The sequence below is a fragment of the Petaurus breviceps genome, unplaced genomic scaffold (genome assembly GCF_028583685.1).
Source record: "Petaurus breviceps papuanus isolate PSGF00001 unplaced genomic scaffold, PetGlider_PUasm1.0 140, whole genome shotgun sequence".
Lineage (NCBI taxonomy): Eukaryota > Metazoa > Chordata > Mammalia > Diprotodontia > Petauridae > Petaurus > Petaurus breviceps.
In genome coordinates, this window is record NW_027185698.1 from 4,189,099 (window position 1) to 4,205,600 (window position 16,502).

The 16,502-nt window shown below is 35.3% G+C and overlaps 1 protein-coding gene across 5 annotated transcripts in view; it reads left to right on the top strand.

The window, feature by feature from the left end:
• ARAP2 (ArfGAP with RhoGAP domain, ankyrin repeat and PH domain 2) overlaps positions 1-16,502 on the top strand; it is a 251,214-nt gene that overhangs the window by 95,294 nt on the left and 139,418 nt on the right. For all 5 annotated transcript variants that reach the window (XM_069068703.1, XM_069068712.1, XM_069068731.1 and 2 more), the window contains exon 9: positions 4,410-4,585. In XM_069068703.1, coding sequence (XP_068924804.1) covers positions 4,410-4,585 — 176 coding nt within the window. The remainder of the gene's footprint in view (positions 1-4,409; positions 4,586-16,502) is intronic.

Sequence of the window (16,502 nt, forward strand, 5' to 3'; positions counted from 1 at the left end):
GAGAGAGAGAGAGAGAGAGAGAGAGAGAGAGAGAGAGAGAGAGAGAGTGAGAGAGAGACAGAGAGAGAGAGAGAGAGAGACAGAGAGAGAGAGAGAGAGAGAGACAGAGACAGAGAGACAGAGAGACAGAGAGAGACAGATCTGACCTTTAGAAAGTTGTCTTTGGCAGCCAACTAACTGAATATGGATTGGACTGCTTTGGTACTTGAGAGGGATACACATACGCACACAGATGTTGAAATGAAAAGATTTGCTGATAGCCTGGATATATGGGATTAGTGAGCATAAGAATTTGAGGATGTCACCAATTTTGCAAGCCTTTTTGACTGGGAGGATGATTGTGCTTTTGATAGTAATATGAAATTCAGAAGAGAGGAAGGTTTGGGAAAGATGTAATATGCTTTGTTTTGGACATCCTGATTTTGAGATGTCTTTGGTAAATATGGAATAAAATATCCAAGAGATACATAGGGATGTCAGACTGTAGTTAAAAAGAGAGTAGAATTCGATATATGATTCTGGTAATCATTAGCATAGAGATGATATTTGAACTGGTGGAAACTAACAGAATCACCAAGTGAGATATAATATAGACTAGGGAAAAGAGATGATGGCCCAGAACAAAGCCTTGGTGGTGTGGGAAGGGGTGGGACACAGTGGCCATGATTTGGATAAAGAACCAACTGACACATAAGTCTTACATAAATGTTGTTGTTAAATTAAAGAAGAACCAGCAGCGTGTAGTATCATGAAAACCTAGATGGAAGAGAGTATCTCAGTGGAGAAAATGATCAACAGTATCTGTTGTTGTTGAGAGATCAAGAAAGATAAGGACTAATAAAGGGCCATGAAATTTGGCAATTAAGAAATCACCAGTGACTTTGGAGATAGCAGCTTTAGTTGACTGATAAGATCCAGAGGTAGAATGAAGAGAGTTTGAGGAGAGTGAGAGGACATGATGGAGCGGCATCTAGCATAGATGGCAGCAAACATAAATGATTTTTAATAGTAATGTTTGTTCATCAAATATTTTGTGGTAAAAGTAATAGTCTTTCAAAGTTTTCTTGTATGTTATTTCATATTTTTCTTATCTTTTGACTATTATAAGTGTCTTACTGGATAGTACTGTGCTACAGAATATGTTGTTCTTAGCAAGTCCTTTTTACTCTTTGTATTCTTAAATGCAGAAGGTCTACATTCAGTCAATTTCTTAAGGCACAACAATGAGACAGGTGAGTTGCTAGTGCTAGGGTTTCAAATTAAAAACAATGGAGCAATCCTGACTCTGAAGAAACTTAGATTTTGAGGAGACATTTGAAAGGCTAACAGTGTATCTTTTGTTTCCTCACCCTGGTTAACCAGTAGCAAAAAAGGTGGCCATTGAAACATACTCCTTTAAAGCCTGAACAGACAGAGAAAAGTTGTAATAGGGCACAATCTAAGAAGAAATGGTGATTTAATGTAATACTAAACTCACATATGCCACAGATTTTGTAAATGGAATTGAATCGATGTCAGCCCTAAGCATTGTACAAAATGAAGAAATCACTGGGAGAGCGAGAAAGCTTGCCTACTTCCCAGCTCCCCCTGACTCAGTATCACAGCATTATTTTGAGATGCTCATTTCCCAGAACATCCTATACCTCATACTCAAAAGTAATTATTTGAACATATGCCAAAGCCAAGCAGAAATAATTTCTGTAATATTTATTGTTTTTTGAAGTATCAGTGCCAAAGCTCACCTCCATTATCATGGATAATTAGAATCAACTCTGTAGCAATGTCAGACTTCTTGCCCATTCACTTCCTGGTAGTCATTTAGGTACTAAAGAACTACATAATTTTTTGAGATTACAAGGGGATCATTTGTGGTGCTTCATTAGTAATATGTTTACAGATCACTTGTAAATAATTGTCAGTTACAGGATAGTTCCGAGGAATTGAAAAACAGGCTGATGCTGATCTGAAAATCAATCACTTCATTCCAGCTAATTATTAAATGATTGCTTAATTAATTAATTAAATGATTGATAATAATGTTTTTATGGATCATTTAGAAACAAAAAAAAATCATGCACTTTTCACTTGGCACAGCACCATTCTCCTTTATACTAAACATTGTAGTAATCATAAATAATCCACTGATTGAACTTGGGTATTAATAAAGGTTTTAGGAAGAAAGTGTTCAATCTTGGCATACTGTCATAGACTTTATGTATATTCATGTCTCTGTGTGAAATGATATTATTTGATATTGGTACTCCCCATTAGGATGGTAATTAGCTTTTTTGTGTATGTGTGCCCATCGCAAGCTTCACAAAGTGTATTTGGCTCCCAAATCAATTTTATGAGATCAGTTGCATTTTTGAAGGGATGGAAGACAGACCCCGACGCTAACCCTCATGGGCAAAGACCATGGGGAAAAATGGCAGGGAGGGAAATCTCACCTAGACAGCAGTAGCTGGCCTAGGAAGTTTCATCTGATGCCTTCCCATTTTAATTAATTACCTTTGCGAAGGAAGACCTAAGTTTAAATTTGACCTCAGACAGCTGTGTGACCTTGGGCAAGTCACTCAACCCTGTTTGCTTCAGTTTCCTCATCTGTAAAATGAGCTGAAGAAGGAAATGGTAAACTACCGTAGTCTATTTGCAAAGAAAACCCCAAATAGGGTCATATAGCTTTGGACACGACTGAAACAACTAAACAACAGCAACAAAAACAACTGTAGATACTAAGCTCAGTCGTATCTGTATTGCTGAAAAAGTTAGCACCTTCTAAATTGAGATGTCTTGAGAAAAAAATTCTTATTGCTAAAACTTCTTTATGCTTCTTCTCCCCTACTATTGGGGGAGATTGGGGAAATAACTTTTTTTATCCATAGTAATAGGATAGCTAATCTTCTGTATCTAAGCATCTTCTAAGTGATTGGGGAAATACACAACTGCACAAAACATGGTTCCTACCCTTAAAGGGTTTTGTAGGAAGTTAAAAAGATTTTTTTCCACTCTGAAGGAAAGCATGTTCAAGCCCCCACTCCCACTCCAATCTTTTATTCTGAATAGAACACTTTTTCTGGGAATGATAGATGTAAAGAAATATTTGTTTGGTCTATGATAGTGGTGTCAAATTTAACTTGAAACAAAGCCTCTGTACTGTACTTAAGGATCCCTGTGGGTTGTATATTGTATATTGATTTAGAAAATCACATTTTAACATTATATTCTATCATATTATTTATTTTGTTAAATATTTCCCAATTACATTTTAATTCATTTGGGTTTCATTAAGAATGTTGTGGGCTGTGTGCAGCCCAGGGTGTGTTTGTCACTTCAGATCTAGGCATAAATAAATGCCAAAATAATGAAGTCAAACCACTGAGGTTTTGTCATTGGAAGAACTGGGTACTGTCCCATTTTCTTCTCTCGTTGATGTTATCTCCTCACTATATATAATAATGTGGACCATTGCTGTCTTCTGGCCTCCCTTAAAACCACATGGAGTCTTATTTTTCCTTTGCTTGTTTTTTTTTTTTTAAGCAATTGGGGTTAAGTAACTTGCTCAAGGTTACATGGCCACTTATTTCTGGGTGTGGTGCTAAGTATCAGAGCCCAGATTCGATCCCAGGTCATCCCGACTCTGGGGCTGGTGCTTTTACTTGCTGTGTTACCTAGCTGCCCCTATCCTTTGCTTGCTTTTAAAGGCATCTCTAAAACTTTTTTTTGTTTTGGTTTTACATCATGTTAATTTTGTGATATACCTCCTAACCATGTTTACTTCTCTCTTGTGATGAAAAATTAAGTTAAGCAAAACCAACAAGCGTTAATATGTCCATGTCTGACAGCATGTGCGGTATTCCACAGTGGAATCACTAGAGTCCATTAGTAAAGGAGAAGCATTCAAAGCCGCAGGGACATTGCTGGAAAGAAGGAGGCTCCCTTTTACTCCCTCCCACCTCTCTGTGAATCCTACCCAGCCCCTACAAGAACCTTCTCCTCTTTTATTTTTTTGCTGATATTTAGATACTCAACTCTTCTCCTTCCATCTTGGAATTTGCCTGTGACCTTGCTAATACAATGGGCCCCAGGTGCTGAGAAGGCAGCGAATAATCAATCTACTTGTAGATGCTCTTTTGTATTTGTGTATGGCTGGATGTACAAACACACCAGGTTCTACAAAATGGGAAAGAAGACCTTGGGAGTGAGTCAAAGGTTGTCTTCCATTGAAAAGACAGGAACTGCTTGCAGTCTGCATCAGTGCAGGGAATAGCAGCATTGATGAGATTACCATCCTTTTTAAAGTATAGAAGAAATTACATGTGTGCATACAGTATATAATTTATTTGTGTTTGTGTGTAGGTGTGTACACACATATAGATTTAGAGATTTATTTTCTGTGTCTTTCATTTCAGAGGAGAGAAATGACTGGATCACTATTCTGCTGAATGCTCTGAAATCTCAGCCACTTGCCTCTCAGTCTCGATCAGTTCTGCCTGAGAAGTGTGGATATCTGGAATTACGAGGATACAAAGCTAAAATTTATACTGTGTTGAACGGAAGCAATGTGTGGCTCTGCAAAAATGAGCAGGTGGGCATTGTTAAACTAATTATAAATTCTCAAGATGGTTGCGGTGATTAGAAATTGCCATCCCTTGGTATGATGAGGAACAGCTGCACGTGAACTGACTTAGTCCTTGTTGACTCCTTGTTGTCTTTGGTCCTTTTATGAACATTCAACTAAAGATTTTTATAAATGCTTTCGTCTTCATTGTCTTCAATTTCTCCAGCAACAGGGAAGCTATTTAAAGCACATTTTGGTCTGGTCATCACCTTTTCAAGAAGTGAATAAAAGAGAACAGTCAGAATTAATTTTTGAAAAGTTAGTCTTCAGCTAAAGTGACATAAATCCATCCCAAAGGGTAATTAAGAAGTGCTTAATCATTTCTTCTCAGATTCCAGCTGTTAATCAAACAGGCATGGTTCTCTGCCTGCTGTGTTGCCCATGTGCTCCATTTCTATAGATAAAAACATTGAGTAAGTATGGGGAGTTTCTGGAGTGCAACAGGTGTGTTTCTTTAACAGATAAAAACCCCTGGTGGTCAAGGCTGTAAGGGACTGACTGAAGTTGTGATGCTTTTTGAAAAGCAGCCTTGATGTGCTAGTTTTCAGTTTGATCTTTACTAGATTTTGTTATTTTAAAAATAGATTTTAGATGTTTGCTTAAAGCATCATCAAGATGCTGGTTTTCCATTTGATATTTACTGGATTTACTTACTTTTGAGGTCTATTTTCTTAGAAGCTTTAAAATCTTTCTAAACTTTAATTTGATATATTGGTAACATAGGATCACTGATTTGTAGCTGGAAGAGACCTCAGAGGCCGTCTTCATTTTATAGATGAAGAAATTGAGGCTGGGATTGGTTAAATGATTTATTTACTATCTGATTAGTGGGATGTTCACTTTCATCCTTTCTCATATTTCCTGCAGCCAGGTGGCTCAATATTTATTTTTTTTGTAGTTTATTTTTTTTCTACATCTGCTCTAATTTAAAAAGTAACACAGGCTTTCAATTGCATTCTTATAATTAAGAACTTTATTATTTATTCTACTTTTGTCTTTCATTTTCTTTTTTTTTTTTTAACCTTTCCCTCATCAAGGATAAATGTCAAGTGCCATATGAAAGATTTTGTGAGGGTCAGAGGCTTTGGAGAATACTTATTTAATGTTAATTCTCTTTTTAAAAAATGCTGGCTGTCCTTTTGGTGTTTACTTGATTGTTAGTTGGATTTGATTTGCATTAATCTCTGCTTAATCTTTGATTTTTGTGGAAATTAGTCAAATAGTCTGGTTTGTATGGCCGAAAACGTCTGCCTGCACCCTAAGCCTTGCTGCCTTGGATTTTATATACTTGGATGAGGTCACCTCACATGTATAGCAGACAAATTGCATTTTCATGACACACTAGTATGGTTTAAATGCATATTGACTTCATTTTATAAAATTCGTTTTGTTTTTCTCTTCTGTTTTGCTACTATCCTATCGATAGGATGTGGACAAATGGATGCTGTTTCATTGCTATTTTTCTTTATCTGATCCATCATCTCTCTGTGGGCAGGGGGACCAGCTGTGTATTTGAATAAGCAGCTCCCCAAGTATCACACACCCTTAGGTCCAGCATATGTGTGAATCTTATGGCACCAGTAGACATGATTCAAAGGGGAAAATATTGAAGTAAGTTTTGAATAGGAAGGTATGTTAGAAATATCCTTAAAAATGGTAAAAAAAAAAATCTTCTCTTGTTGCCTAGTACCAGATTAGTCTCTAATTTTAAGACTTTTTTCTTCATTTAACTGAGAATTCCCTTAAATACAATACCCTAGAATCCAGTAGAGGGCCCTAGTGTTCTAAAAATCTTTTCTTTGGAAAAGGAGAATTGTTGTTATTCAGTAATTATGAGACAGATTTGCCAAAGATGTCCTAAAAGTCCGGTCAATATTGGACATCATAATCATGCTAGCATTACTATCAGTGAATTTTTTGAGTTTATTATTAATACAGAATGAAAAGATACTTATTTAGTCAATGTTAAGATGAGATAAGATGTAGATGATTTGTCTTTTTTTGTCTGTGCCTAATTAAATGTGAAAGAGAACAAGAAATTGGCCAAGAGGGCATTATTTGACCCTTCCTGCAAACACTCTGTGAAACCAATAATGATTTCAGCATTTACTGAGTACAGTAGTAGAGAATGTTTTACCTTTGTATTAAAAAAGCAACAACCCTATACATTAAAAACATTTATTTGTATTTTAAAATAACATAGATATTAAAACATTTTAGTAATGTGTTTTTCTTAGTCTTACCATGTGATTAGATATCTGTAATTATAGTTAGATAATTTAATTGTGATGATGTATTTGAAGGGAATGTTTTTCAGTAATTTGATCATGGTTCATTAATCTTACAATGGAGAACATCTGAAATTAAGCACCAGTCCCAAGCTGTTGTGCTTTTTGTGTGTTGAGAGAGTAGAGGGGCTTTCTTATGAATGTTCCATTTCCTTTTTTTTTGGATGGAAAAGTATAGGGGAGTGGAATGACTTGTGTTATTTTCTGTAGATAATGATGTGTCAGATAAGATAGGTTATTAAGAGTAGCGTGAGAATTAGGTAAGTTTAAATGTTGCTTCATTAGCCCTCAAGTGAACACTCACTGTGATCTCCCACCAGAGAGGAAGAAAGGGAGCTTTGACACCAGTTGTATAATCTGTTCCTTCAGGATTCCTTACTCTGTGGAAATAAAGGAGACATGATTGAAAAAGTGGCTTCAGAAAATTATATCATTCCTAACTACCTGTTAACTTTTTAAATGATCAAGATGCTCCTTAAAACTTTCCTTTTTCCACTTCTATCCCCAGTTGCCCTTCCTTCAATATATTTTTAACCCCCTGTCTTCCCACTGGTAAAGTTAGCCCTTTCTAATGACAAAGAAAACAATTAAGTCAAAAAAACAATTGAGACTGACCTTCTCTATCTTTCACACCTATTGTCCCTCATTGTTATACCGAAAGGAGGGAGATATTTTTAATCATCTATTCTTTGGGACCAGGATTGGTCACTGCAGTTAACTTAGTCTGATTTCCACTTAATGTTCTTTTTATGTACATTATTGTGGTCATTGTGTGTATATCATTTCCATGATTCTGCTTGTTTCACTCTAGTAGCCCATGCAAGTCTTTTTTTCTGCCTTATATTTGTCATTTCTTGTGGTCCAATGTTTAATTATATTCACGGACCACGATCTGATAAGCCATTCCCCACTCAGTGTTCAACTATGTTGTTGCCATGAGTTTTGGTACCACAAAAATAATTACTGTGAATATTTTAGTTTATATATAGAAGATGGTCTTTCTTTCTTTGGACTCCAGATTTATGAACAGTAACCTGATATTTGGATAAAAATTTAGGAACAATTTTGTGACATTTTTCCTATAATTAAAAATTATTATTGGGGATAGTTCCATAATTTCTCAGCTTCACCACTAGTGTTAGTATGCCTGTTTTCTACAGCTTCTCAACATTGACTACATCTGTGTTATATCATCTTTGCCAATTAGATGGATGTAAAGTGGAACATCAGTTCCTTTCAATTTGTATTTCTCTTATTAGTAATTTGGAACACGTTTCTCACATATGTTTATTGCTAGTTTTCAGTCCTTATTTAGAAAATCATTCACAGGGTGGCTAGGTGGCACGGTGAATAAAGCACTGGTCCTGGAGTCAGGAAGCCCTGAGTTCTAATTTGGCTTCAGACACTTAACACTTGTGACCTTGGGCACTTAACCCTAATTGCTTGGCATTCCCCCCTCAAAAAAAAAAAAAGTTAAAAAAAATCATTCATTCTTAGGAACCCTTTTACATGGTCAGTTATTTCCTTAAACGAGGGGGATTTCTTTTTTTTTTTTAATTAATTTGTTTGTTTCCTTTTAGTTTACAGGATTCAGTTCCACAATTCCTTCAGTTTCACATTTTGTCCCCCTCCCTCCCTCCCCCCCCATGGCAGCATATAGTCAAGTATAGGATCTGTAAATACTTTCACATTATACATTAGTCAGGTTATAAGGATGGATTGTACCAGCTGGAATGAAGAATGGTAAAGAGGACATAAAACCAAACGAGAAGGAAAAAGATTAGGTATTTTGCTACTAGGGGAATTTTCTTTTTCCCCTTTGCAAGCACCCAAGCCTTTTGTTTATTTTCACTGCTTGTAGGAGGGAAAGGGGAGAGGGATATTCTTTGGCATGTGCAGGAGAGTGTTGTTTGTTCCTTTCCATTAGCATGTTGAAATAACATGAGTTTTTTTTTTTTTTAAAGGCTAGGGCCAAGAGCCAACCCTGAAACCTTGCTATAAAAATGCTGTCCTCAGGGATCTAGGTCATGGAATTGTATTATGGGGGAAATTGCTATAGCAATATTTTTTGGTACATTGAAAAACTAAAATCATTGATGGAGAGATCTAAGACAGTTGCTATAGTTGGTCATGTTATAATGAAACTCAACTGCATTTGAGTTTCTCATACCAACTAATAAAGTAAATAAAACCATCAACTTAAAGACATTATTTCTGACTTAGGGCACTATATAGGTCCTTAAGCCTCTATATTCCAAAATGAATTTACCCTTAACATTTTCTTTGTAAAATTTTCTGGCTTTTTAAGTAGAGAAAGCAATATTGAATTGTGTTATCATATTAATAACCAAAACATTTAGCATAATTCTTAAGAAGATTGGTGACATATAGCTTAATAATGTATATAAACTGAAGGTGCTGCACTTTTTCAGCCTGTGAAATACTGTGATGAAAAATATTCATATTGATTTGAAGGTTAAACACGCATAATTTATACATATTAATATGGAAGTTGCCATACCAAATTAATTAAGGTATTCCTTTTAACTTGTATAGACTTGAATGCAGACATACTTTCATTCCCTTTAAAGCATACTTCAAATTATCAACTTTATTCCCTACTTGAGTTAAATTCTCCTGGGACTTAGGTTACTCCCTGGGGTTTTAAAGTGGTATTAACTCTTTTATTGCCTTTAGATAGCATTTACTGTATAGGATTATTGCCTTGGGTATGGAATTTAATCTTTACATTTTCTACTTGTGAGGTAGACACAGTATAAATAGCCTAAGGTTTCTTTGCATAGATAATTTAGTTCTGTAAGACTTCCAGGGTGCTAAAACTGCATTCTGTAGCCTAAAATAGTCTATTGAACTTGTAAAAGCACTTAATCACATAGCATAGTTTATAAACTGGGCTCAGCAAATTTTATAAATGTTATTTTCTAAAGGGAAAACAAAATATCACCAATAGTAAACATTTTAGGAATACTTCCAGAGTGTTTATACTTTAACCTTCTGCAAAGCATTTTATTTCTTTAGGCAAGGCTTATTAGTCCATTACCCTTTCTATATTAGAGCTTAGTGAATTTTCTCCACGGTGTTGAGTGTGTGATGTGACATTGTATTTCAAATTGATGGTGCCCTTGGCACTAGGAACCAGAGAAGGCAAAATTGGCATGAAAACAGGATGGACGTTCAGTCCCTTTATATATTCCTAAATACCTGGATTGAACTTTCAGTTCTTCCTGTTTTTGGAAGTTGAATATATAGAGAAGAGCTGCCTATTTCACTGAGAAAACTGGGAGGCATTTACTCTTGACTCCCATCTTAAAAACCTAAGAATTTAGCACCATCGCCCATTTTTTTTTAACATTGCTTTGTCTCCTCTATCAGAAAGAAGAATGACTACATGAAGCTAATCAGTACAACTGTATTTATTTTCCATCCCCTCCTACTTCTAACAGAAATTGTTCCATGTCTCCTAGGCAACTTTGATATATCTTTTGATTTGTCCCTAGGCACACTCAGGTCTCTATTATCCTATGTTACTTAAATGACCCTTGACCCTTCTACCCATCCCACTCATACCATCTTTTTCTTCCCTTTCAATGCCAGAATTCCAGGGACAAGCTTCTTTGTTTTATAAGAATGAGGACTTATATTAATATCATCTTCCCCATTGCCTAGCAGAGTTCTCTGCTGTATTGAATTGAATTGCATTGGAGTTGGATGACAGTGAGTGGGATGTAAAACTGGGACAGGAAGAGGTTCAGAAAGTTACACTAGCAAATAGTTTAGGTTTAATATTATTACATTAAATTTAATAACTATTTTACTGTATCTTTGTAATAGAAATTAGAGTTTTATATACAATCTATTGTGTATTAAAATGTTCATATTTGTCAAGGTGATTTAAAAAAATTGTTATAATAATTTGGGACTTGTGACCTCTTCTTGCTTTGTCCGTTCTCTAAGTAAAAAAGCCCTGCATTTGGTGTCTTACGATCCGGTCTTGAGTTTGTACCTTTGACTACTTCAGTTTCCTCATCTGTAAAATGGGAATGATATTATCACCTAACTCCATAGGTCCATTGTGAAGATAAGATGAGATTATATTTGTAAAGGGCTTCATAAACTTTACCTACTGTATTAATAATAACTATTCTTTTTCATTATTATTATTATATAAATCCATAATATCCCATATAACTCATTATTCTCCTTTTAAAACAACCATACCTCTTTCAAATTAACTTATTTCTTGAAGACACCTCCATAATTCATGTTAGTTATCCAAGTTTGTAAACTCTAAATCATTCTGGATTTCCCTCTTGCCTCGTATTCAATACCAAGTTCTTGTCAATTCTACCTCCGCAAGGGGGTGCCCTGCTGAGTTTTCTCATTTCCCATTCTCTCAGTTCACATAGCTACTACAAAAGTCCAGGCCTTCATGACCCCTTGATCCTGAACTCTTAAAATATCTTCCTAATTGGGTCTTTTCCCTCTATAGTCCATCAGCCAACAATATTACCAAAATACTTTTCTGATTGTCACACACCTGCTCAGAAATTATCTATGGCTCTCCGTACCTTAACTGTTTGCCATTTAAAGACCTCCACAGCTGACTTAATTTATCTCCTTTCCTTGTTTACTCTCTAGAGGCCCAACTTATAGAGTGCTGGACTTAGAGTCAGGAAGGCCTGATTTCAAATATGTCCTCCCATACTTATGAACTCTGTGATCTTGAGCAATTCACTTAACCTCTGTTTGCCTCAGGGTCCTCATCTGCAAAATGGGGATAATAATAGAGCCTCTCTCCCAGGCTTGTTGTGAATATCAAATGAGATAATAATTGTACAACACTTAGCACAGTGCCTGGCACATAGTAAACACTATATAAATGTTAGCTGTTGCTATAATTATTCCAAGGAAACTCACCTAATAGCTATTACAACTTTTTTCCATCTTTCCTCACTGTGCCTTTGTGTGGATTTTGAATTGTCCTAGAGGTCCAGGACTATTTATTTGGTCTTTTTTTGTAAATTCTGCTCATAGTATAATACCTTGCAAATAATAGGCACTTAATAAATATTAATCGAGTTAAGGAAGTTTAATTTAGCATCTTTGAAGAAGCATAAGGATGACAAATTATAGAAATTAGATAACTCACTGCTATCTCTCCTCATTGCTCTATGTTTTCCTCTCCCCCTCTTCTCTCATTCTTCATGGATAGAAGTATATTATAAAATTTTTTTTCTGGTTAAGAAGATTATAAATCCTGCCCCAGTGGTCCATTTAAAAATAATTGTCAGATCTAGGCCTTGTTTTTACCTGAGGAAGTCTTGGTTTTGTTTGAAAGGCACATTTCCTCGGTTCATATGAAGGGATGTTATTTGAAAAACAATTCAGCTATCTGTTATCTGTTAAAACCTTCACATAAATTTTCTCTTAATGAGCTAGTCTCTCACTACTTGCCAATTTAATATCAGTTCTTTATAACCGTAATTTTCTAGGGTTTTTGGTCTCTACATAAAGTGGAAATCTTAAGCAATTCCACTACATGGAACACTGGAACAATGTTGTACTTTCTTTCCTTCTTTTGGACTGTGCCTGCATTTTCTTCCAGATGCAGGAATTAACAGTGATATTCATGGTAATTGTGGTTGCACGCCTTGACAGTTTTCAAAGTATATTTATGCACTTGAGCTCATTGGGGCTTCACAGTGACCCAGGAAGGTAGGCAGGATGGTCATTAGCACCCCATTTTACAGAGGAGAAAACTAAGTTTGTGAGAGGCTTAGGTTTTTATTATTCTCTTGCACCGGTACCATGCTGCAAAATGTCTGATGGTATAGTCTACGACAAGTGATGCTTTTTTAAACCTTGTTGAGCATTTTCTCCCTTTGTGTAGTGATAGAACTTATTCAAAATAGATAAAAAACTTTAATTGAGGAAGGAATCAAAATAATTATAGAATGATTATAGTAAAGGGGGTACCTTGCTGAGTTTTCTCGGAAATAATCTAGGTCACTGCCTGGTATTAACCATAAGAAAAATAACTTTTTTTTCAACCTTTTTTTTTTTAAACAAAACACTGCAGTGCTATTAATATCAGTTAAATTAAATCTTCCTCCTTTAATATTTAACATGTAATGCCAGCTTAAGCCATTTTAATTACAATTTTTTATGTATGCCATGCTAGGATTCCATGTTGTCTTGCCTCAAAATGATAGATTCTGTCCTTTTCGAACTTAAAAACCAAAGGAAATTTTAAATAGCTTCTTTTTCTAATATTCCATGATATATAATATTCTAAATTTTATCTAATATTAATTATTCAATAAACTTTAAGTACTGGCTCTGTAAGTCACCATGTTATTACTTCACAAATTAAAAAAAATCAGTAGTCCGATTACCTACTTTGGAAAAAATTTGAGACATTGGTCTACAAATATTTTTGAATATTGTGCTGGGTACTCTAAACTCACTGATACATTTTAATAACATCTAGGCAACATATTCAGACAGTAATGCCTAATCAGATGTACTTTGTTTATGTGTTTACTAAATGCATCACTTTATCTTGTGAAATGTTTGATTCTTGACAATGTGGACTGTTGTTTTTGACTTTGAATCCCTGGAATCTGGTCCATAGTAGATGGTTTAAAATGCATTTCGATTGACTTGCTTTATCTTCTGAGAAATGTATATTTCTCCTGTGACCAGGCAAAAAGGATCTTTCTTTGCTTCCTTAAACTTTTTTCCACCCCCAACTTTGTCCCCTTCCCCCAAACCCCCAGACTCTTGCTCCAACATTTTTCTGTGCAGTTGTTAGAATTAGAGAGAAATAAATCTTGAGGGAAAATATAAGGGTTCTCTTTAGGAAATAGGAACACAGTGGTCATCAAGGAGAGGAATAAGAATCCTTGTGTAGCCTGTGCTGTGTATGTGCTCTTCCTACTTCCATTCCCTCTGGTAGGCTTTTCCACAGTGATATAGTTGTTATAATAGTATGTGTGTGTGTACATGCATGAACACATGGGTGTAGGGTTTAGATGATAGCATGGATATAACTGGGAACTGGCATGATGGGTCTAACACTTGACTAATAGTGATGCCTCCAAAATATTACTTAATTATATGGATTTGTTTATGGAATCATGGGTTTATTAGTCAAGTTCATGCAAATGTCTGACCTTTTGAGAGCTTTTTGATTCTACCCTTTATTTTAGCCATTCCATACATAGGCTCTCATCTCTGTGACCTTGAGCTTACATTGGTGATGACTCACTTTATTTTATCTAGTGTTAGACCCATCATACCAGTTCCCAGTTATATCCATGCTATCATCTAAACCCTATACCCGTGTGTTCATGCATGTACACACACACATACTATTAAAATGTGAGCTTTTCGAGAGCAAGGTCTATCTTATTTGCTTATGTTTATATACCCAATGCTTGTCACTGTACGTGAAACATACTAAGTCCTTAATAAAAACTGTTTTCATTCATTCATTCATTCTACCAGGAGATAAAACCATTTTCTGTTATATTTCTGTTATATTTATCAAGTATATTGATTAGTGTTAATTGCCTTAAACATGACATTATTATTTGACTTTGATTTTGGGATGCCAGGAAATCTCTTAACATATTCAGCCATAGCTTTCTCCTGAATTTCCTGAATAATAGATGCATTTTATGCTTTGCCAGAAGTAAATAAAGGTATTTTTAAATATCAGCACCATCCTCCATTGGGTCAAGTTGACCTCTAGAGTCAAGCTCAAAGTTATCAATTTTTGTCTTTGCCTAACATTAAAAAAACATTTCAGTTATCAAGGTAACATGACATTTGATATCATAAGAGAAAGATTCCATGAAATGAAAGAACTGTGATATTCTCTCTCCCCTCTTCTCAGTGAAGTCATTAAATTTGATATCATCTTTGTATATCAGATGATTATAAAGTTTTGGTTCAAGTCCCCTTTTAATCTGGAAATCATTCTTAGTACTAATTGTGAGAGACACTAATGGATTGATGTGGTTAACCTGAACCATAATGAGTGCAAACTGTTTCTGAGAGTGGCTTCATATCAGCTGTATTGTGTTGGTGCCATGTTTTAAAAAGAGAACAGTTTTTCATGTGGGTATTAAGATACTCTAACATTTTTACTAGTTTTGGAAAAATATGTTTTCTCTTAAGAAAGCTGGAATAAGGCTTGCATCAGAAAGGTAGTTGGTAAAGTTATTTACTAGTAACTCAGATGACACTTTGAAGTTCTTGAGCCAGTAATTGTAGATTGTGTCCATTCCCCCCTACCTTCCAATTTTGCAGAGAAGCTAAAGTTTTAGTCACTTTCCTTGAATGTAACATGCCATATTCACAGTATGCAAGCCTTTTATTTTATATTTGATACAACTGATATTTTGTTTTGTTGGATTCTTTCAGCCATATAGATGAACAGATGCTTTTCCACATTAACCTCTTTTGGGAATTCTCTATTTCTTCAAATTTGTTTCTCGTGACTCTAGTGGGATTTCTTCACTCTTTTAGTGTCATGAATTTGGATTCCTTCTCAAAATGTTTTTCTTTTTTTTTCTTTTCTCTTTATTTTTGAGAGGAGAAGGTAGGGCGATTGGGGTTGTAACTTGCCCAAGGTCACACGGCTAGTTTGTGTGTGTGTGTGTGTGTGTGTGTGTGTGTGTGTGTAAGTGTCTGAAGCCGGATTTGAACTCAGGTCCTCCTGACTCTAGGGCAGGTGCTCTATTCAATGTGCCACCTAGCTGCCCCCTCAAAATGTTTTTTTAAATGTATGAAATGAAATGTGTAGGATTGCAAAGAAAACCAATTATATTGAAATGTATTTATTAAGGTAACCAAGTTTCCAAACCCTAGGTTAAGAACTAAGTACCACTCCTCCATAATATAATTTTTCATATTGAATTAGCTATTTTTTTTTATTCCTTTTGTCTTTTTTTCCAGTTGTTTATTAAGAGTAACAATAATCAACCAGGAGAAATTTGTACACAATTACAGACACAATGTGTGTGTGATGACCAACTTTGATAGACTGGACTCCTCTCAGCAATGCAGTGATATAAGTCAATCCCAAAAGACTCATGATGGAGAGAAATATGTACATCCAGAGAAAGAACTAGAAAGAACTGAGTTTATATCCAGGTGGAAGCAAAATACCTGATCTTTTTCCTTCTGTTATTTGGTTTTATGTCCTCTTTACCATTTTTCATTCCAGCTGATACAATCCATCTTTATAACCCGACTAATGTATAATGTGAAAGTATTTGTAGATCCTATACTTGTCTATATGCCGCCATGGGGAGGAGGGGAGGTAGGGGGACAAAATGTGAAACTCAAGGAATCGTGGAATTGAATCGTGTAAACTAAAAGAAAAAAAATTAATTAAAAAATAAAAGTTGAAAAAAAATCTACCAACAATGTAAAAAAAAAACAGTAAAATATGCTTGAATAAAGAAGAAAAATAAGAGTAACAATAATCTTTGATATACTAGACAGGTAGGTAGTGCAGTGGAGAGAGTGCTAGACTTGGAGTTAGGAAGAACCAATTTCTTTTT